Below are 21,252 nucleotides of genomic sequence, written 5' to 3'. Positions count from 1 at the left end.
ACCCCGATATTCATTTTCATACAGACTAATTACTAGTTCACAGCTGAAAAAAATAATTTTATAGTGTGAGCCACACAGTTGCACAGTTGGTAGTAATGTACTTCATTTACCTTGCAGAAACAGCCCTCAAACTTTAAGTTACCAACTGGATTTCAGCAGAAACACACACAACAGTGAAATTCCAATTATTAAATCTTTTATTTATTCAAATAAATAAAGAGGTAAATGGCTATGACTTATTTTCTCTTTTTAAATGCAGGTGTACTGATGCCAGAATTACAGAGAAACTTCCGTGGGGAGGAGACAGGGCAAGTCATCTTGTGCAGAACACATTCCACGTTCACTTCTCCAGAAATGTACCCTTCTGTATTACAATCTACCACTTTACAAGAGATGAGCTATTAGATGTAAGGGTTGTTTGTAAAAGGCTTAGGAGGGGGAGAACGGTCAAGTCATATCTGACCACCTCTGAAACATCTCAACAATCCAATAGTTAAAATTAATATATTACACACTGTGATCTTGATCCTACTTAAACTGACAAGAGTTACCACTAAAATTAGTAAACATTTGATCATTTAACATTAAAAAAAAATTGGTATTTTATGGTCTGCAATAACCCATTTTGATAAGCTAATCTTGTATTTTTTACATCAGCTTATCATAACAGTCATAACTGTTCCCAAAGAGTTCTAAAGAACCATTAAGCAAATAAAATGAATGCTTCTTAGCCTTTTTTCAAAGAAAAAAAGGCCAAAAATTAACTCAACCAACCTTTTGAATAATAAGAATTGAGTCACACCACTCCACACTGCCCTGGGACCTATTCACAGCCGCAAAATTAATGGGAAAAAGTAAATCAGCAATTATTCATAATTAAACAAAAAATAAATCCCTTTTACAGCATGAAATACATTTTATGTATTTTCAAGTAAGATTGTTTACACAGGATGAACTTTACACTGTACAAGTTTTGTGATGTTGAAAGCATATACATACAGAGAAAAATACTGCCACAACCAATACACCTAAATACCTGTACATTATTTACATTTTAAAATATTTTACACAGCTCCAAACCACCAGCGTCATTTAGCTATACACATTTCAAACTGGAGTGTAAAATGCTTACAAGGGAATTTTCAACATAAATGCTGCTTTCGGTTCCTTATTAATTCAATGGACTCAGGTGTTAACTTTGTTCCATGCCAGCCATCAGCGACAAAGCTAAAGATTCCACTGCGAACCAAACCATAAAAAAGTAGTTAATATTTGCATTTGCAGCACATGTTTATCACAATATTCAATTCTGTAGTTTAAAAGGAAGATACCAGTTTATTTTTTAAACTGTAACACTTCAGAATTTAAGACGGTAAGACATTTTATGAATCTCTGACAGTTTAGACAATATTTCACCACTTTCATCATCAGTTATCCATTAGTTATTTCAGGTGGTAAGAACTGGTAAGAAATTAGCTCTGTTTGAAACACTAACTGCTGTACACAAAAAAAAATGAATAAACGTTGTGGGGGGTTATATGCAGTAAGCCATTCTCACAGACGGTTCTTCCAGACAAGCTCAGACAAGCTCTTGTAGACTTGAGTAGCAGTGATGTCAGATATTACCTCTTTTAGAATCACAGAATCATTTAGGTTGGAAAAGACCTTTAAGATCATCGAAGTCCAACCGTCAACCTCGCACTGCCAAGCCCGCCACCAAACCATGTCCCTAAGCACCACATCTACACGAGGTGTAAAAACCTGTTAGAACATGCATCTACATCCCAGCTAACCCCATTCAGCAGTTGCCCCCCTAACTCAAACTGGCACTGATTAGCGATTTAAGCTAATATCAGGCTGCAAGTAGAAGCACAGACGTGTCGTCTTCCACTGTTTCTGCTACTGAGGATGTAACTCCCAACAGATGGGCAGAGCCAAGAGCTCGGAGCAGTTGCAGCTGAGGTGCCATAATACCAATATTTTATTTGTTCAAGATATATCACAGCTGTCATCCAACAACAACAGAAAGAATGCTCTTTATGCCCTCCAGAACTTAGTTTCATTCGTTTAGAAAACTGCTTGTCACTTGCTTGGCTACATCAACATCCCCTCATCAAGAAAACAGGTAAACTGAAGACAGTTGTCATAAAAAAAAGCATGGGACGAATACTCTAAAAAAATAATGGTTAACTTCTTAAGAAGTAAGGCTTCGTGTCCTTCTGTGCGTACCTCACAAAATGAGATTCTTTAAGATGTACTGACAAACATTAAGCCAGATTAAAACATAAATACATTCCTAGTAAAGCTTGCGTCCCAGTAAGTGCAGGTATGTGAAAAGCCTCATGTACTTACAGTGAGGAAAAGAGCCTCGACAGACAGCTTTGTTGAGAACAGTTACAAGAAACATGTGACAGTTTTTAAAATCAGATTCCATCTTCTCTATGGATTCCATCCTATGAAACAGTTTAACAGAGGAATGCTTAATGGACTAGCCACTATGTTATCTTCAAAATATGACCAAAACTTGACAGTAAATGCCAAAAGTACTCTTTGCATAACACTCTGGCTTGAAGTTACAGTATTTCAGTTATGCCTGTGTATACTACTTCTAGAAAACAAAAGCAATTTTGTCAGGAGTATCTGAGCACTATCACGACGGCATTAATAATTTCCTCATCACCTTAGAAAGCTCTGCAGTGACTAGGAGGAACTGTGTGGTTCCAACTGACAACTATTATTCCTACTAGCTTTGTATTTCAAGACAGCCATTCCTGGTCCCTATTGCTTCAGAGCTCCTTGAGGTAAACCTACACTGCCAAATAAATCAGGGACACACACACTGCTTTACTATCAGCCAACTCCTGAATTCTACTTTGGACTGTGCCGGCTAGCACTCACCAGAGGAGGGAGAAGATGTAGTTCACAATAGTCACTCCTTTCCTTTTTCCCCTCTCCCAAGAGGATACGGATGACACTACATCAGCTATGACTTTTTCTGCCACATCCAAGAGCATGCAACCACATGCCCTGAGTTTCAGTCTTTATCAACAGCCTTCACAAATTATTTCTGACACTTTGAATCAGAAAAGCACTCCAAAAATAGCAACTTCCTAATGCCACAGGAGGGCAGGATCCAAGTTCTAGGTAGCATCTGTGCCAAAGAGAACTAGTCCTGAAAAATATGGATGTGAGCCAGTCCGCACCAGCTGGTCTCAGGGCCATAGATCAGCCCTTGAGTGTTAGACATAGCCTTGGAGACTTGCACGCTATCATTCATCCTTCAAGCAGCAGGTTACACAAGCAAAAGTATAAAGTATAAATTGGGAGAGGAGTGGCAGGAGAGCAGCCCTGCAGAAAGGGATCTGGGGGCGCTGGTCGACAGGAGGCTCAATATGAGTCAGCAGTGTGCCCCAGCAGCCAAGAGGGCAAACCGCATCCTGGGGTGCATCAAACACCGCATAACCAGCCGGTCAAGAGAAGTGATTGTCCCGCTGCATTCAGCGCTGGTGCAGCCTCACCTTGAATACTGTGTGCAGTTCTGGGCCCCACCATTTAAGAAGGATGTTAAGGGTACTTGAATGTGTCCAGAGGAGGGCAACAAAGCTGGTGAAAGGGCTGGAAGGCATGTCCTGTGAGGAGCGGCTAAGGACTTTGGGCTTGTCTAGTTTGGAGAAACGGAGGCTGAGGGGCGACCTCATTGCCCTCTACAGCTTCCTGAGGAGGGAACGTGGAGAGGGAGGTGCTGAGCTCTTCTCCCCGGTGTCCAGTGACAGGACGCGTGGGAACGGCTCAAAGCCGCACCAGGGGAGGTTCAGACTGGACATGAGGAAGCATTTCTTTACCGAGAGGGTGGTCAGACACTGGAACAGGCTTCCTAGAGAAGCAGTCGATGCCCCGAGCCTGTCAGTGTTTAAGAAGCATTGGGACAATGCCCTTAACAACTGGCTTTAACTTTTGGTCAGCCCTGAAGTGGTCAGGCAGTTGGACTGGATATCATTGTAGGTCCCTTCGAACTGAACTAGTCTATTCTATTCTAAAAAAATCAGACCTTATTTTTAATCTTGTCTAAGGGATGGCTCAGAGAAAAGCAACTGATTCCCAGGCCAACAAACTAATCTTATCTTGGAAATTACAGGTGGGTTTCTAACTTCAATCATGGCACATAAGGAAGCACACATCTTTTCTAAAAATCCCAACTATGACACCTGGTCCCAGGTTGTTTCTACAGAAAAGGTACTATGGGAAAGGATAGACCATGAATAACTTCAGATTTTACCAATAATACAAAATCTGAGCATTTGAACTAGTGGAATCAAATATTCTGCATGAAAATCTTGACTCCAAAGTCAGTGGCAAAACTTTCATTGACTTCAACAGCTTCACATTTTTATCACAATTTTTTTTTACAAAGGCTTTATAATTTGGACAGTCCAGATTAGAAAAATAAGGAGGTTTAGAGATTAGATTTTTTTTTTAAAGAAAAACAAAAATGTATTGCCTTCTAGAATGAAGGCCAAACAAAATAATTCCACTTTTCATAAACCAATTAACGAATGTCAACATCTAGCTGCCTACAATTTTAAATCATCGCCAGGAAACACGATCATAAACCAAACCTGTGAACCTCTCATTTTACCATTATGAACAAATATGAAGGAAAAGAAAACCCTCTTTGTTGCTATGCTCTACAATCTTTTCAAATACTTAGACGTTATATATTGGCCAGCCTTTTAATTAGAAAATACTGAACATACACTGACACAAGTGCATTAAACTTGTTAAGTTCTATCTAATATAAATTTCACTTTTGCTAAGAAATAGCAATTAGCCTCTGGTATCTGCTGTTAAATACTGAGCAAAGTCCTGTTATTTCACACAAAAAATATCTTGAAATCATATTCTGAGCTGTGAAATTATGACCATGTAGAATTTTAGGTATGTATACTTACTTCCAAGCCCCCAAACCAGCCTGCCAACGGTCTGCAAACATCAGTACTAAATTTAACACTTTCATTATAGCTTCTTTCACAAAGCTCACCTGAAATAACAAGTAAAACAAAAGGAGTAACAGTCAGAAATGCATTGTTAAGCATAATCATTTTCATTATTAAGCTGCAATACAAAGGTATCCCATGCCATTTAATCTGATCTATAAAAACAATCTCCTAAATACAATGTGATTCTTCTAAATTTAAGATGTGTTTTGTGTTTGCTCTCTAATTCATTTCACGGCTGACTATTTTGATGAGGACTATGCACAAACAGTATGTGGGATAAAAGCCTACAATGCTATCCATGTACCTCCAATTCCTTGCCATACCAGTAGGTATAATCCTCATTACATTACCAAGCCTCAGTTTGGTCAAATCCTTCCATCTCTTAGAAACGAGTCATTTAAAATCCAATATAAAGAATTTAAGTTTATCTTCTCTCCTTGATAGAATTGAGCTGAGACTTGCAAGAGAAACTGGATCTCAGTGTTAACTCCGGAAAAGCTACAATTTCCTTAAGAGTACCTATATATTGCTTAGTATGTATGAACTGCAAAATAGACAGCATAATTAGTACTAAACTACTTTCTTGTCCTGCTAAACTCAATATATCAAATATGCCAATTTTTTTACCCACCTTTTCTCTCAGTAGGCAGCGATCATGGATTGTAGATAGGTATCTGTAATGAATCTTTATCAATTGATCTAAATCTTTGGCTTCTTCTACCTGATGCTGAAACTCCAAGCCTGTACTGTGAAGAATCTTAAAAAGACAACCATGGTTATTAAATTCCACGTAGCACACAAGTGCTTATGACTCCCTTCCAATATTTTTTTTTTAACAGCCTAAAATTGCCTGATTCATTCACTCTTCCCCTCTCAAATTTTAGGCTCACCCTCCAAATTACCATCAATAGCAAAAAATTTGAGCTCTTCTCATAACCGCACAATGACATTTGTCATATAAACAGGAATATTGCCATTGCACAAGGGCAGACAGACAATCCCCAGAGGAGCTGATTTGGAGTATATTAATTTCATTAAAGGCAAAAAAAGGCAATAGTAGAGCAGGTATGAATCTACAGGCATTGCCTTTATATTTGAGAAGTCATGTATACACTTTTGGATCTGTGTACTTGAGATTTTTGAGAAGGATCCATTTAACTAAAATGTCTGTAGCAACACTTTTATAAGCATAATAGCTCTTAAAAGAGTAACAACTTACAGAAACCTATTTTTACATAACTGCTTCAGTCATCTAGCACAGGGAGAAACAGTCAAAAAGAACTAGTAATATCCAAAGATCAGTCATATGCATGTAGAACTTCTAAAGCATTTTTAGAATTACTGATTTAAAACTGCCAAGTTAAAACTGAAACACGTTTAGCTCAAAATCATTTTGCAGAAAGGACATTAGACTAAGATTTTGCTTTTTTTGTCTTTTTAATGTTTTAAAAGAAAATTAATACTGCATCTCCAGTTACAAGTTCTTAATATAAATGGAATTGTGATATAAGACAAACCCTAGTCATGATGTAGTTGTGCAGGCTGTTAACAAAATGCATAAGTTTCACTCTTAAGAGGAACATGCGATGTATTTGTTGTTTTATACTTTCTGTTTGCGGTCCAAATAGAGGAAGCGTTCCTTGTTCTAATAAAGCTCCTTCCTTAACCTGTGGGTTTTCTGCAGCACAAACTAGTTCTAAAAAGAAAAGGCAAGAGTATTATATTGAAGCGCTTATGAAGACAAACTTAGGCTAAAATGTTACTTAAAACTGAAATTTGTTATTTCTTATTATTCTGCACACAATACTGATTTAAGATTTTTCTTGCAATTCAGACGTGTTATTAGAATATAGCAACAATATACTGAATAGTGTGACAGTATATGTACAATGCAATTTGCTAAATACTAGAATAGGAAACGCTATTTAAGATCTAAAGATTATGTGAAAGAATTAAAAAAAAAAAATCTACATTAAAAGTAAATGTGTATACTGTCTCCACAAAGGGGAAAAGACCTAAGCACAAAGCCATACCCATAAAGTTTAAACAATAGAAAACGACATACTTTTAGGAAAAGAATTACTTAACTGATGTACAAAACATAGATGAACCCATTAACTTTCTCATTTATTTTTCTAGGACATGAAGTGTGTATCCACTTCACATTGGACAGGAAGAGTATAAACTTTAACCTGGTGAAGGAGACACTAAGAGACCTCTTTCTACAATCCCCAAATTATTTAAATTGCAGCTTAGAGTATGAATTCCCAACTATCTAGCTTACTGTTTCAATCTCAAATAGAGTATTTTTTTCATCTTTTCTTAACTTGTTTGCAAGGTATTGCTCATAAAAACTTGGGACTATACATAAAACAAAACATTAGGGTGTGGTAGACAGACCTTCTTTCAACAGCAAGGTCTGAAGAATAAAGTAACAAATTTCCAATACAACTAACTAGACCTGCATCAAAGAGACAAAGGGAATGCATGAATAGTGTTGTCCCTAAGGCTGAAAAGAAGTGAAAACATGCCCTGCTTAATATATCTGACTTGCGAAGCTATAGAAGTTAGTATTTTATAGAATGAATCAAAATTCTGGTTTATACTACTTACTGCAGAAAGCAGCAGACTATTTATATCCTTAGACCACAAAGTTTTTAGAGTATCTTTCATTGAAGAAGTTTCTTACCATCAAATCGTAAGACATCTAGACTATACTTGGCCCACTTTATTTGCAGCAAGAGCAGAAAAACTTGATTGTAAATTTTTTGGCACTCTAAGCTTATAACTATATCCACAGGCCAAGGAACCTAACAAGAGGAGAGGATAATCAAGACAGAAAATGTAAGTCACTTTAATACAACATTTCAAATCTGTTCTAGAATAAGAACTACAGCAATATTAACTCACTACCTTGTAACTCAGTGTCAAACCATCTAAGGTGTGGACAGGGAGTTTCTTCTTTGCTGTATCAACACTTTCAAATGATATAGACAACCTGTGCAAGGAAACAAGTGATTTAATCGGTGATAATCCGTTTTAAACTAGTGGTTAGTTTCATTAAGTTTTTTTTATTTCTTATGGCTAAATACCAACTGTCTGACTTCATCTGGGGGACTTGGATAGAAGAGATGACAACAGCTCAAAATTTCATTACAACAGATTCTTTTAATGTGTACAAAATAATTAGTATTGTGCTATACAAGTTAAGTACATTAGTATAGGTAAGTGCGAAAGAAACATAACTAAACTATATTTTGCAAGATTTTGCATTTTACCTTGCACTGTCCTCTGGATAGCGTTGCCCAACTGCTTCTTGAAGTTGAACATTTAAGAAAGCAACATTCTGCCAAGTTTCCTTTTCTCTAATTTTGTCAAAAATAGAGGTATAGAAGTCATACATGGTATCTCCAGCTTCAAGTAAGAAAAAGTTTCTCATTGCCTGCAAATATTCTACAAGCCTAAACAGGAACAAACATGTAACATTTCCTTAGTCTTAATCATACAAGTGAAATCAAACACAACTGTTACAGAAACAAAAATCTTAAAACCTCTTCACTACAAGAACTCACTACTGAACACGAAGTTAATGAAGTCCACAGCAAATCCTCTGCTTAACCCTCAGATAGCCTTCACATATGTTCAAATAAAACAAAACAAAACAAGCCATTTTTTCCTGTAAGCTTGAACAGCTTCAGCGGAAGTGCTCACGGTATTCAGCTCTCTTACGGGCTAGGCAATTCTCAGAAATAGCTTAGAGTTCGGAAATCCTGACTCTCTCCCTAAACAGAACTTAAGGAAGAAGATGCAATTTCAGGGAGAGTTCTGTCAAAGAAGAGACATTAATATGGAGCCCCAGAAAATTATGATACGGATTTTCCTTTTCTGATAAAGTAGGAAGAATAGTACCGCTACAACTCTCACAAGAACCGTGAGTATAAATTCATTAAGTATTCCAGACAGATTAAAAGTATGACGACTTATGACCACCTGGAAGGTAAAAGGAATAGGCCATTTTACTCTAAGTAATATAAAAATACCACATAATATTCTTTTGTCTACTACACATTTTATAGTAGCATAACTGAATCTCATATTAAATATATTCTAGCTTCCTAAAATTGTTCTTCCAGTTTCAAATGACAACACTATTAAAAGTACTGTTTGAAACAATTTCCCTATTGAACATCCACTGAAGACAAATGACAGCTTTGCTGTTGATTTAAGCTAGACCAAGTTTTCACCCAGGATTCTATCATGTTAGATCTTCCTTTCCTCCTTAATGATTTTATTGTTGATTATCAAATTGGAGTAGAAACACAACACTGCTTTTAGAAACAAAATCCCTGCTTTTAGTGTACAGCATACCACCGGTAGTTAAAAAAAAGTTAAGGAAAAACAAATCTACTTTCTTACCTATAATCCTTCTTTAAAGTTTGCATTAGATTACCACAGCATTCCAAGTATTGCTTGTCTATGTGCGGATAAAGGCAAGACCTCAATGTCAGTTCAAAAGTCTGGCAGGTCACGGATTCTGAGGATCTATCTACACAAACATCCCCACCAGTAAACTTCTCGTGAAAGTCACTCTGTTCCAAATATAATCTTCAAAATAAAACAAACTGCTTAGGGAAGAAGGTTCATAGTTCATACAATATAGAAAACAAAAATGTCATACCTTCAAAGATTTTAATCAAAATTGGATCCTCTGCTCTAAAATATATGGTGGAGAAGTAATAAAAGCTGTTTCATAACTATAGTACATATCCAGCCTATTAAGTGATCCTTCATACTATTTTTGTATGACCAGGCATAAGAATATCAAAAAGGGATGGCATACTATAATCACGTAATTGCTCAAGGAATAATTCTGAAAAATAACATCAAGTTCAAACACTATACAGCTTAATAAACAAACCCATTGTCATAGGAACTTTTAAAACTATATTGTGCATATACAGCAGTCAGATGAACTTCCCAGGAAAGAAAAATAAAATTAAAGAAACAACTAAAAATTTGAACAACAACCACCCCCAAAAAAAAAGCAAAACCCAACAACAACAACAACAACAAAAAAGAAAAACCTGACACCACACACATGGAGAATTGGTTTGTGGCACCTTAAATATGGGGTCCCTATATATTATCTGTAACATCATATCATGGGAAGAGAGTATCTGCAGTCTACACTTGGTAAGTTTAACTATTTTGTCACAGAAAGAAGCAAATTATTATAATAATTTGTAAAAAGCTGTAATAATTTGTAAAAAGCTAAAAATTACATAATTTGTAAAATTCAGCTTGCTAGCTGAATCCACTGTAAGAGGAAGCCCGGCTCATAGCAGCTACTGCCTTAATAGAGTGGATGAGTCAGACATTGAATTAATCTATCCATTTTGACAAACAGAATAGTCCCAATGAACAAGGGAAGTAATAGAGTCTTATCTACTATTAATTATGATTTCTTTAAAACAAACTCCTCCTAGGACGGAAATGAAAACATGTAAATCGCCAACTAGTATTTAGGAAAAACATAAATAGCTATTTTCTTATTTGTAATCACAAAATAAGTGAGATTTTCAGAGTTTGCCTCTCCTGCTAATTTCCAAGACATCTATAACCTCTGTAGGACTTCCCTCATTATGAAGAATGAAGAATTTTTATGCAATTAACGTGAATTTTGAAAGACTTTTAAAGTTAAATTGTTTAAGCACAGCACAATTGAAGCTGCATTCTTCAAAGAATATACTTGGTACAAATCAAAGACATTGTGTACAAATTCCAAGCAAACACATTTAAAAGTTTAGATTTTACACCAGCATTCACTATTAAAACACTTATTTGCTAAAAGCCTGTTATGATAAAGACTACTAACAGATGCGAGTAGCAGATTCTTCACTGATGTTAATTGTTTTTCTTTAACTAAGCACAAGGGTAGTGTTCATTTAGCTTCTGTCACTGACTGTTGGTGCTCCTCTTTATTCTGTGCTTGCTTGTTTTCAGCAGCAGCGGCAATAAAAATTTGGTCTACCAAATGTCACCAGGCAGAACATTGCTCTCAACAACACAGCAGGAAGATTGTTCGTTTACCTGGCAAAATTAATAGCCAGCAGTGGGTCATGGACATCATCCAGTTCCAAGTGTCTTTCTGCTATGGACTGCATCTTTATCAGGCTCTGCTTTGTGGCCTGCTGTTCTGTAATAATATCTGGAACAGACTCTTCCCCATGCCGCAGGCGAGACTGCACCGATTCCAAGAACAGTGTATACAAACTCTTTCGTTCAGCATCTAAATTGGGCAACACATTCCACGGTAAGATTTCATTCTAAGAGCAAACATCATCTGAACTAAAAGAAGTCCAACATGTACCTGCTAACTTTTAACATACTAAATTTAGGCCACTATTCAGAAAAAACTCAAATACGTATTTAAATAAGTACTGCTAAAACGGTAGGACTAGTCCAATGCCTAAGGTCAGGCATATGTTCAAATGGATGGCTGGATGGGTGTCTGAAATATTTCTGAGACTGTTAGAGAACTTCCTCCTTCAGGTGCAAAGGCAGTTAATTCTTAGCAACTGAAACAACCCTTCAGTATTCACTAGGACGGGTTATATTCTCACACCAAAGGGGGAAATAAACCTGGAGGGTCTCCAAAATAATTTAACTATCTCTACTTCTAAACATCAAGAAACATCAAAACTAAAAAATGTATTTTGGTTCCTCAAAAAAAAAAAAACCCAAACAAAAAAAACCCCACCAACATTGGTTACACTGTTGTACTATGTTTTACAATCATTCAAGATAAACATCCCAAATATCCAAATATCTTTCATCTAATTATTAGTAAGCTATTTTTTTTAAAAGTTCCGCATGCTATCTCAGAATTATTCAACCACTTAGTAATGAAAAACAACTATTTATTAAAACAAAACAGTTTTACTATTAGAACATACAAGCTGTTTTTCGTTTGTCTCGTAACAAAAAAAAAAGCTTTGCCAGCACATGAAAACAAGTTTAAGAAAAATTTAAAGCATTAAAAAGCAAAGGGAACGCTCAATCTTTATTCACTTTGCTCTTTCCACTTGTTTGCATTGGAAGAGCAAGTGTTGTCAGTCAGGCCTGAATTTACCAACCATGATACTGACATTCAACACGGAGTGTTACATTATCCTAAAACCATGGAAACACTACTACAAAAAAATACACTCATACTGTTAGATACCCTAAGGCATGATAGTCCACAAACTGACATCTCACCTCTTGACGCAACCTGCTGCGGAGAGCCATCTTTGCATTGAAGATTCTTCAACAGCTGCATGGATTTTCCAGCCATGATGATTTGCTTCAGCACAGGTTTCAGAAAAGAGACCATAGTGTGTTGCCTGCTTGAAGGGGCCTGATCACTGCCAGAACTGGCACTGGCATTATCACTCATCTTCTCTTCATTCTCCGTCTTCTCTGATACACTGTATAATGTGTAGGTAGCATACCAAAAATCTCTGTGGTTAACTGGAACATTTTTGTTTCTGCAAAGAAATAAAAGGCTGTTGAGTATTTCCCTTTTCAAAAGATGAAACTTCATTACTAGAAGATGCATATCATCTTCGCTCTATGCTTTGCCTTTCTCTTAGAACAGTCAAGAAGCACTTTCAAAACTATATAAAATAAGCTCATTCATATCACAAACTACCTAGACACCTCTAGAAAGGATGATAGCTTTAGCAGGATAAAGAATCAGCTCACAGGAGATGAAACAATTGCATAACCAAATAAACCCCCAAACCAAGGCAACTAGAGTAATTATAATTAAATTTGTCCAGGAAGTTATCTATTCACAGTGGCATGCATCCTTAACAAAATGATTAGTGATTGACTTTCAGATTTCTTTAAAATGCACAATGAAACAAATACTACTGCGAAACAAATACTACTGCGAAAGCTGAAAAATTCTGGAGTAGGTGAAACTCAATTCCTAGTTCACTTTGCTTTTTTGTGTTGTTTACATCAGATACAGAGTTTGGTCTTTGAAGTCAGATGGAAAACAACCTAAATTAGATAATTAAAATGAAGCACAAATATAAATAAAAGTTGAAATCACCCCATTAGTAGCACTGAAAACATAACTACAGAACCACAGAAAGAAAAGTCAAGTAGGACATAATAAGGATGTTAAAGATCTCAGCTACTAAGGATTTATTACAACAGTACTCTTAACTTCATGCTCACCTTGACCTGCCTTAACAGACAGCGGTTCAATTAAGTTTGGCAAATAGGGGGAAATGGATTTGTAATTACAAGCCAAAATTCTAATTTCTATATTCACTTTCCAGTTCAAGCTGTCAAAAAAGGGACCAGCAAAACGTAGCATACAAACAGAAGAGAAATTACCAGCTCAAATAATATTTAGGATATGTGCATGTAATTCAAGACACCATATTAACTTGTACTACAAGTCAGAAGCAATGAGTATTTTAATTCTAAATAGCATTTGATTTATAACAACCATAGATTAGTAGAAGAATTAAAAAGTAAATTTTGTGATTTTTACAAATGTCTTGGTTTTGAAAAATGGTTAATTGCTTTTAAAAAAGTCAACACACTTAGAGTCAGACTGCTGATTATTTATTATAGATGGAAAAAATAAAACAACTGATTTCTATTCCAGAACAATACCTGGTAGGGCTCCATATCTAATGCAATTTCCCTAATGGGAAGTTTGAGACAAGTTATTGAAGTATGATTAAGAAATTAAATCTATTTAAAGTAAAATAACAAACGTGAAAACCTACTTTTATTGTAACCCTTTACCTGCTAGGTCCTATAGCAGGTTTTGTATTCATACTTGCACAGCATTATGTGCGTCCAGTATCAGCACCCCTACCTCTGAATGATAAATTCCTTTGCAGGATCAAACAAATTACCATGGACTATCCACTCATCCACTGTCTGTAAGTATGGCCTCACAGTTTCAACCCAGAGAGAGAACAGAAGGGATACCTGAATGTAAAGGGGGGGGGGGGGGGGGGGGGGACAGGGAGGATCAGAGTGCTTCTGAAGAGGATGGTCTAGGCAAGTGACATATAATGGGGGGTGGGGGGTGGGGACAGGGAGAGAAAAAGAAAAAGTGGCTGAATATTTTTATACTAAGCATTAGAAGCAATACGGCAAAGCCTAACTTCTTAGTTGTGCAAGTATAGTTTATGAGATACACATAACTACACTTAAGGATTTTTAAAGATAAAATGTTAAACTAAAACTTATAGCTTTAGTCGTTTTAATGGAAGCCTGCATTGTGCATGCTTCCTTGTTACTTTTGTCATCGCAGTTAGACCCAAACAGCAGTTTTCATTTTTTTCACTCTAACATCCCTTAAACAGTAAGGGATAGCCATAAAACATTCCGTGGTTTTATAACGCAGAAAACAGGAAAACAAAAGTAGATGACATCTACTACATTTTCAGTAGTATAATCAACAAGTTACTGTAAAAACCCACAACCCTACATTTCAGCATTAACTGAATTATGCAGCTGTAGAAATAGAAGGAGGGAAAGCTATTCCAAAGCTCCCTCTTTCACAACAGCTTCCTGGTCTCCCATTCCCCACTGTTCCTCCCCTCAGTCCTAAAACCACACTGCTGCTGATCTCCTCATAAATCTGACTTTTGTCCAGGCTGAGTGAACTCCTGTCAGAAAACAGTAATGCATTATGGCTATCAAATTTGTCGTCAATGCTTGGTAGCTGCAGGCTAGTGTACTCCATCACCATGAAGAAATTTAAGTTACTAAATATTCTAGTGTGTTGTTCTCTTAAGGAAGGAACGATTTCCCCTACCGTTTGCTCAGATGCTTCTCCAACACTGTCATATTCAAGAATAGCTTTGTAGAGAGTATTAAGCAGATGAGATGCTCGCACAACATTTCTAGTGTCAGGTGGCACTTCCGCTACTCCTGTGCTGAAAACTTTGTGAAGTACCTTCAGCTGTGCCAGTCGGGGAGACAACTTATCTATTACTATTGAAAGTGTGACTGTTTTATCTGGAAAAAAAACCCAAAGATGTATAAAGGTAACATGCAAGAGAAATCAAATTTTGTTTACGAGGTTTTAAAATACAGCATGGCATCCTTCACAGTTTCAAAATGTATCTGCATAATGTTTTTCACATTTCCCTCTTATAAAAATTTCCTTGCGTCCCCCCCTCTTGTAAAATTTCCCTTGCACTGTACCTTTGTTGATTATGCATTTTTCAATTTCAGTAAGTTCTTCTTTAAAGCTAATGAAATATTTATACAAGGCCCACATAAAAGCTTGGTAAGTTCTGAACGGGGCTTCAGTAGTTTTCTTTGGAGTGGAAACTGTTCCATGCATTATGCTTTCCGGGCTGTGTCCCATCACTTCATCAATAAACTTCTGTAGTCTAAACACAACTTGACCATATGCCGCTATCTGCTCCAATACAGATCTCAGGCAATTCTAGGAAAAAAAAAGCCTAGAACTTTTTAGAATCATCTAATAAAAATTTGTATTTTATAAAGCCTAAAAATTAAATCACAAGATATTTCTATAAATTAAAATGTAATAAAGTTCTGCCATCTCTATCGCTTCATCACATTTTCAGATATGGGAACAGCCCATTCAGTTTTATTAAGTCAGATGTTCTTAACATAGTCAAAGGAAATGTGATTTTTCTGCAAGCAGTTTCATTTCCTTTTCCCCAAAATTACATCTTTCTAATGACAGATATATGCAGCTGAGATTCAGAAACAACTTACATGGGTTAAATGAGTTACAATAATATCATTCCGCACAGCCACTTTTCCATCATTCAGCTGAAATATAAAAAGCTTTTTCACTCCTGAAAGTAGCCTTGAAAAGAAACAAAGAGAGTAGTAATTTTTCCCCTTAATGGACTCATAATTATATAATTAATAAAAGAATTAGCTCTCCCTGGCCTAAAAAATTGTTTTCTTCAAATAAAAGGGGACCACAGATCAAGTACAATGCTATTGGTACCGTAAGTTGTTGCTAGAACAAGAACAATAAAACACTGGCATCAAGTAAACATCTCCTAAAGTTCCTTTACAGTTGAGATAATTTCCAGCTGTAGGATGACTCAAACCTACTTTCCAAAATTGGACACTATTAAAAATCCATAGGGGCAGGATAAGAACAAATTGGTTCCTCTTAACAGTTAGACTTGAAGAATCAATGCATACAAGAAGTAGTAAGGTACTTTCTTCTTTGTGAAACTGAATGGTTAACACACCCAAGCAGCATCTTTATTGTCAGCAATGGTGCAAGCTCAGTAATAATTCTTTCTTCAGACACAACTTCAAAGATAAATCTCTCATTTCCCTGAGAGAAATACTAGAAGATAAACCGCAGGTTTTGTGATGCATTCACATTGTTTCATCATCATTTTTGATGATGAAACTCTTACCAAAGAGTTTCCCGTATAACTTGAGTTTCAGTAACTAGTGTTCTCTCTTCTGGCACATATAAAGGATCACTGGTGTACAAGTGGTGGTCCCTTAGAAAAAAGGAAATGAAAACAATTTAACGGCTGAAATAACAGCTGAATCCCCTGAAAGTAAGAATGAAGCAATAATCTTAAGGCTCAGTTTTGTTCTAATTATATCTGAGTAGATCCAATGTTCGCGGGGGCATTTTAAGGATATAAACAAAAGCAGTTTGTTTTCATATTGTTAAGCAAAATACTATGCAAAGCATTCAAATATCATCTAGCTGCACATAGCAACACAGGCAATTAAGTAGCAAATACCTGAAGTACTGAATCTGCGTTGTTTTGGGTTTTGTGGGTTTTGGTTGTTGTTTTTTTTTTTTTTTTTAAATTCTTGATCCTTGATTATTTTATTATTTCTCATTCAATGCTGTGAAAATTTATAGTTACTTTCTGTTAAAAATACTAAGCTAAAAAGTAAAATATCGATTTCCCTCACCCGTATAAGAAAACTCACACTTTAGCCCAAAAGTTTACTTAAGAAATGGAAACTTTCACAGCCACCTAAGAACTTTCCCTTATGATCCTATGTTACATAATTCTTTGTAAACCTTCCACAGTATTTTTCATACTTTAGTGAAGTATAGAACAATTATTCGCATTTGTAGTATTTTGATTCATTAATATCATCAGTGGCAAAATTTATGTGATCATGTTCAAAATTCAAAAATCCAAATTAATTAATACTAGTTATATAGCATACATATATATAACATACATCTGCTAACAACATTGCAACAGAAACAGCATTGCTTTATTTATGTTACTGATTTCCTAATATTCACTGTAAATTTTGGTTCATAATTGGCTGGATAAGTTTATTTTAGGGTCGGTTGGTTAACTCCTTGATTAAGAAATTCATTAAATTAAGGAACCAAAGACAAATCTAATGGTCTGTATTACTGCAGTACTGATACATCAGAATTTGGGACAGAGGGAAGAATCAGGCTTTTTTTTTTTTTTTTTTAATTGAACTTCCTTCTCATTTTTTTTCCAAAACCGCAGCAGATCACAACTTTATGTTCCTTCCCCACGTAAAATCTGTGCTTAAGACTAACTTTGTAAGGGAGGCACCAAAAACAAACAAGAAGTTAAACTTTAGGGAGCTCCTCACTTCCAGGACGACTTACAACCCACCTGTATTAGTTCCTCAGAGACCTTTGTAAGGGTCAGCCCAAACAAAATTCAACAATAAGATTTGCTTCTTTGAAAAAGGAAAACCCTCTCTCTGATATGACAAACGTAATAAAAACTAAATAAAAGGAAAAGCATCTATTAATAGAAAAAACAGCTCATTTGCTCATTTTATTAATTTGCACCCTTTTAATACTGTTTTTAACTAATTCAGTAATAACTGTACTGTCTTTATGCTTCCGCAGTAAAGATGCTTAATAAAGTCGTTATTTAGCATTATATACCAGTAAGGAATATGTAAGTGATACTGTTTTCTTACCAGACTGCAGCTAGGTTGGAATGCAAGTGCAAACTATGTGAAAAGCGAGGAGCTCTTCCTGTCCAGTACTGAGGAACGACATGCTGCTCCAGCCAGCTGCGGGCATCGGGTTCACCAACTGTGAAAACACGTGGACAGTCGGTAAGGTATTTTTATTTATTCAGGAAATGCTTATAAAACACAGGAAAAAGTTATTAATAAGCTCAGCTGCAGAATCACAGATCTTTTCAAGTAAGTTACAATTCACAACTATTTACACTTTACTGCACTCATATATATGATACCATCGTGCACAACTTAATTTACATAGAAATGCCTCATTTCCTAAAAGCTGCAAATGTCCTAAAAAATAAACTTGGAGATTTATGTAGTTTCCAATTCTTCCTTGGAAAATAGGCTTCTGTCTCAGGTAATTCTCAAATGATATACACAAAATTAAGCTGACTTAAAAAATAAAGTGCCAAATATCACCAACTTTGTCACTATGTTCCTTTTTACTATGCATTTAGTACATTACCTAAAAATGTTTTTTTCTTAAATGTGATTATTAAGAAAACTTTACCTAATCCCAGTTAGACAGCTTACTGCTTATACAATGTATGAATATTATGCAGTCTTCTTATGTAAGGTATCCTCTATCCTACAATATTCTACGCAAAAATATACAGCTACAGTTAATACTCCCTGAAGCTATTCAAGACTAAGCCACTAGTGTTTTAATTACGTAAAACTATTTTTTTCAAAAATGCTTCACACCCAGAACTGAGTCAACTGTTTCTGTTGTCAACCAAATTTTGTTTCAGCATTCTGATACTTAATAATAAAAATTTACATTACATCCATATAACTACATGCTACATTTACTGTATAAGTTTTCATTTCGATATTGGAATATCCACATATATTTCCACAGAAATAAACAGAATTCTTCTCCATTAGCAACAGCAGAGATCAGATCAAACCTTCCATATTGCTTCCTTACTGTTAAAAATTTAAAAAAAAGCAGTAGCGAACAATAAGCTGCACCTTAAAACTACAATTATAGGTCTAAAACATACCACCTCACTAAAGAATAATAAATAAAGCTGCATTAGCTTGCTAAATTTGAGTATGTATGACTATATCAGAAGAATTATAGCTTATTCTAACCTTTCCAGGAAACATTAGGTACTGTTTTCTTATTTGGATCTTGGTCTTCTAAAGGTGTCCTGTCTACTTGAATACCCGAGTCCTCCCTGCTCAAAGGCTGAGTGTCTTCCTCCTCTTCACTTTCTCCAGACCAATCCTATTAAGTGCAACAAATCCCAGTACGCTTCAGTACAACATAGCAGACAGATATATATTGACTTCCTATTCAAGCCAAACATAAACTATTCTCTTCTTTCTTCCACTATAAAGTAAATTCAGGACACTAAGACTAACATAACTGTCTACCAGAGAGTGGTTTAAGTTATACATAACATCAATAACCAGACAAATGAGAGAACTGGGAAAGATCACAGAACTACAGCGAGTTCTGATTAGGAGCAGGCAGGGCTCAGCAGAAGGAGCCAGTTTAGTTGCAGGACTAAGTCAAAACATGGTGAAAAACAAAAGCATTTGTATTACTGTTACTCTGCTTGGGTCTGTGTGTATTTCATGGTATTAAGTAAGAAGCAACGTATTAGGGAATCCTGTGAGAATCAACATGCAGAGCATACAAACTAAGACAACTCAACCAGGTCTCTAACATACTTCAAATCGGTTTATACAGTTTGGTTTTTTACCTTAAGAAATTACTTACTGGTGTATCTATGCCTGGGCCAAAGTGAATTTCTTCTCCTTCCATCAGATACTTTCCCCAATCAAATTCTTCTTCCTTTTCTAAGAGAAGTATAAATATAAAAATACTAAGTATCACATAACTCTTTCTTTTCTTCTAAAAACATTTCCAAAGTTAAAATTACCTTGTTAGTCTAAATCTAAAACAAAAGGCATTCCCTTCCACTTAAGGTTACACCACTGTTCCTTTAACAAGGTTATACACTTTCAACATGACATGTAAATTGTGACGTATCAACCATGTATATTCCTTATTTATTAATTCTCAATTTTGTTGCTTATACACTCAAAAATATGCAACATAGCGTGCCATCAGCACATTTATCTGTATTATGTTACATTACCCTACGTTTCAATCCTGGAAAAACATGCAAGAATGCAACATATTGTGACTAGTCCCATTTAGCTCGGTGGAAACATTCTAAATGTGTAATTTACATATGCACAAGGATCCTGGACTGTAAACAACATAAAGCAAGAACTGTCTTAATCTCCGAAAGACACCACATATCCATGATGTGATGTGTAATACTTTAAAGATAACAATCACACTTACAATGTATTATATCTTAAACATGAAGCTTACTCAACTGTAATTAGTGTTGTTTGAGATAACCTCTTCATATTCACATTCCTGGAATGGGCTGAAAGTGCATTCAAAACACCGCCGAGGGAATGTGCAGAGATCATTCAAAAAGGAATCTTAAGATGCAAGATTTTCTTTAGGTTAGTCTGAAATATTCTTCTTTCAGTCTATGATACAACACTGTAAACAAATGGGGGATGGTATCCACTCAAACTTAAGCACAAGCCTCATTTTTAGGCATTGAGTGCAACAGTCCTACTTTAGAAAGCAGGCAGCTGGGACCTCTCTCTGGAAACCTTCAAAGGTATCTCCCTTTCCTTGACTACGTAGGGAACATAGGAATTTACATCACCAAAGCTGTTTCAACAGACCTCCTACTGAGGTGCAAGACAGAGACTGAGGATAGAAACCCGCTGTCTGTCTTTGAGCATGTAAGCACTGCTGAACTGGTGGAGAACATTAGTAATGTGATAGCGGTACAAGCCAAAAAGAGCTCCCGAGGTACTCTGGTGGCTGGAAAACTTAATTAGGCAATGTAACATAAATGGGGGTAGGAAAGATTTGCAGGCTATTTTAAATGTATAAATCGTAAAAAGACAATCAATAAAGCACCTTGAAGTGAAGGAGATAATAAAATGGAGAGGAAAAATGTCCTTCTTATCAGACTGCGTTAACGGATTGTATCTTTCATTAGCAATATAAACATCTTGTAAACTTACCCACTTCTTTGACTCTTGGTTTTTCCACATAGGTGGTGTTGGATGGAGAATCAGACAAACACAACAGAAGAGACAGTATGGAATAGTGTGTATCTGTCTTTAGAACACATTAAAAAAAAAAGGTAAGTCAGTAAGCGGTCTAAAAGATTTTGGT

At 35.9% G+C, this 21,252-nt stretch overlaps 1 protein-coding gene across 1 annotated transcript in view; it reads right to left on the bottom strand.

The window, feature by feature from the left end:
* Window positions 1–235: 235 nt before the first annotated feature.
* TUBGCP5 (tubulin, gamma complex associated protein 5) overlaps window positions 236–21,252 on the bottom strand; it is a 53,085-nt gene continuing 32,068 nt past the window's right edge. The window contains exons 4-23 of the mRNA XM_009331307.1: window positions 21,099–21,195; window positions 19,756–19,835; window positions 19,122–19,257; window positions 17,973–18,090; window positions 16,439–16,528; window positions 15,771–15,864; window positions 15,225–15,471; window positions 14,833–15,035; window positions 13,882–13,997; window positions 12,258–12,526; window positions 11,088–11,286; window positions 9,414–9,602; window positions 8,276–8,458; window positions 7,911–7,995; window positions 7,687–7,807; window positions 6,515–6,693; window positions 5,629–5,754; window positions 4,950–5,038; window positions 2,353–2,453; window positions 236–1,239 (exon numbers count right to left, since the gene is read on the bottom strand). Coding sequence (XP_009329582.1) covers window positions 1,193–1,239; window positions 2,353–2,453; window positions 4,950–5,038; window positions 5,629–5,754; window positions 6,515–6,693; window positions 7,687–7,807; window positions 7,911–7,995; window positions 8,276–8,458; window positions 9,414–9,602; window positions 11,088–11,286; window positions 12,258–12,526; window positions 13,882–13,997; window positions 14,833–15,035; window positions 15,225–15,471; window positions 15,771–15,864; window positions 16,439–16,528; window positions 17,973–18,090; window positions 19,122–19,257; window positions 19,756–19,835; window positions 21,099–21,195 — 2,769 coding nt within the window. The 3' untranslated portion in view covers window positions 236–1,192. The remainder of the gene's footprint in view (window positions 1,240–2,352; window positions 2,454–4,949; window positions 5,039–5,628; window positions 5,755–6,514; window positions 6,694–7,686; window positions 7,808–7,910; window positions 7,996–8,275; window positions 8,459–9,413; window positions 9,603–11,087; window positions 11,287–12,257; window positions 12,527–13,881; window positions 13,998–14,832; window positions 15,036–15,224; window positions 15,472–15,770; window positions 15,865–16,438; window positions 16,529–17,972; window positions 18,091–19,121; window positions 19,258–19,755; window positions 19,836–21,098; window positions 21,196–21,252) is intronic.

Source organism: Pygoscelis adeliae, unplaced genomic scaffold (genome assembly GCF_000699105.1).
Source record: "Pygoscelis adeliae isolate BGI_AS28 unplaced genomic scaffold, ASM69910v1 Scaffold149, whole genome shotgun sequence".
Classification (NCBI taxonomy): domain Eukaryota; kingdom Metazoa; phylum Chordata; class Aves; order Sphenisciformes; family Spheniscidae; genus Pygoscelis; species Pygoscelis adeliae.
This window is presented reverse-complemented; position numbering and strand designations above follow the sequence as displayed.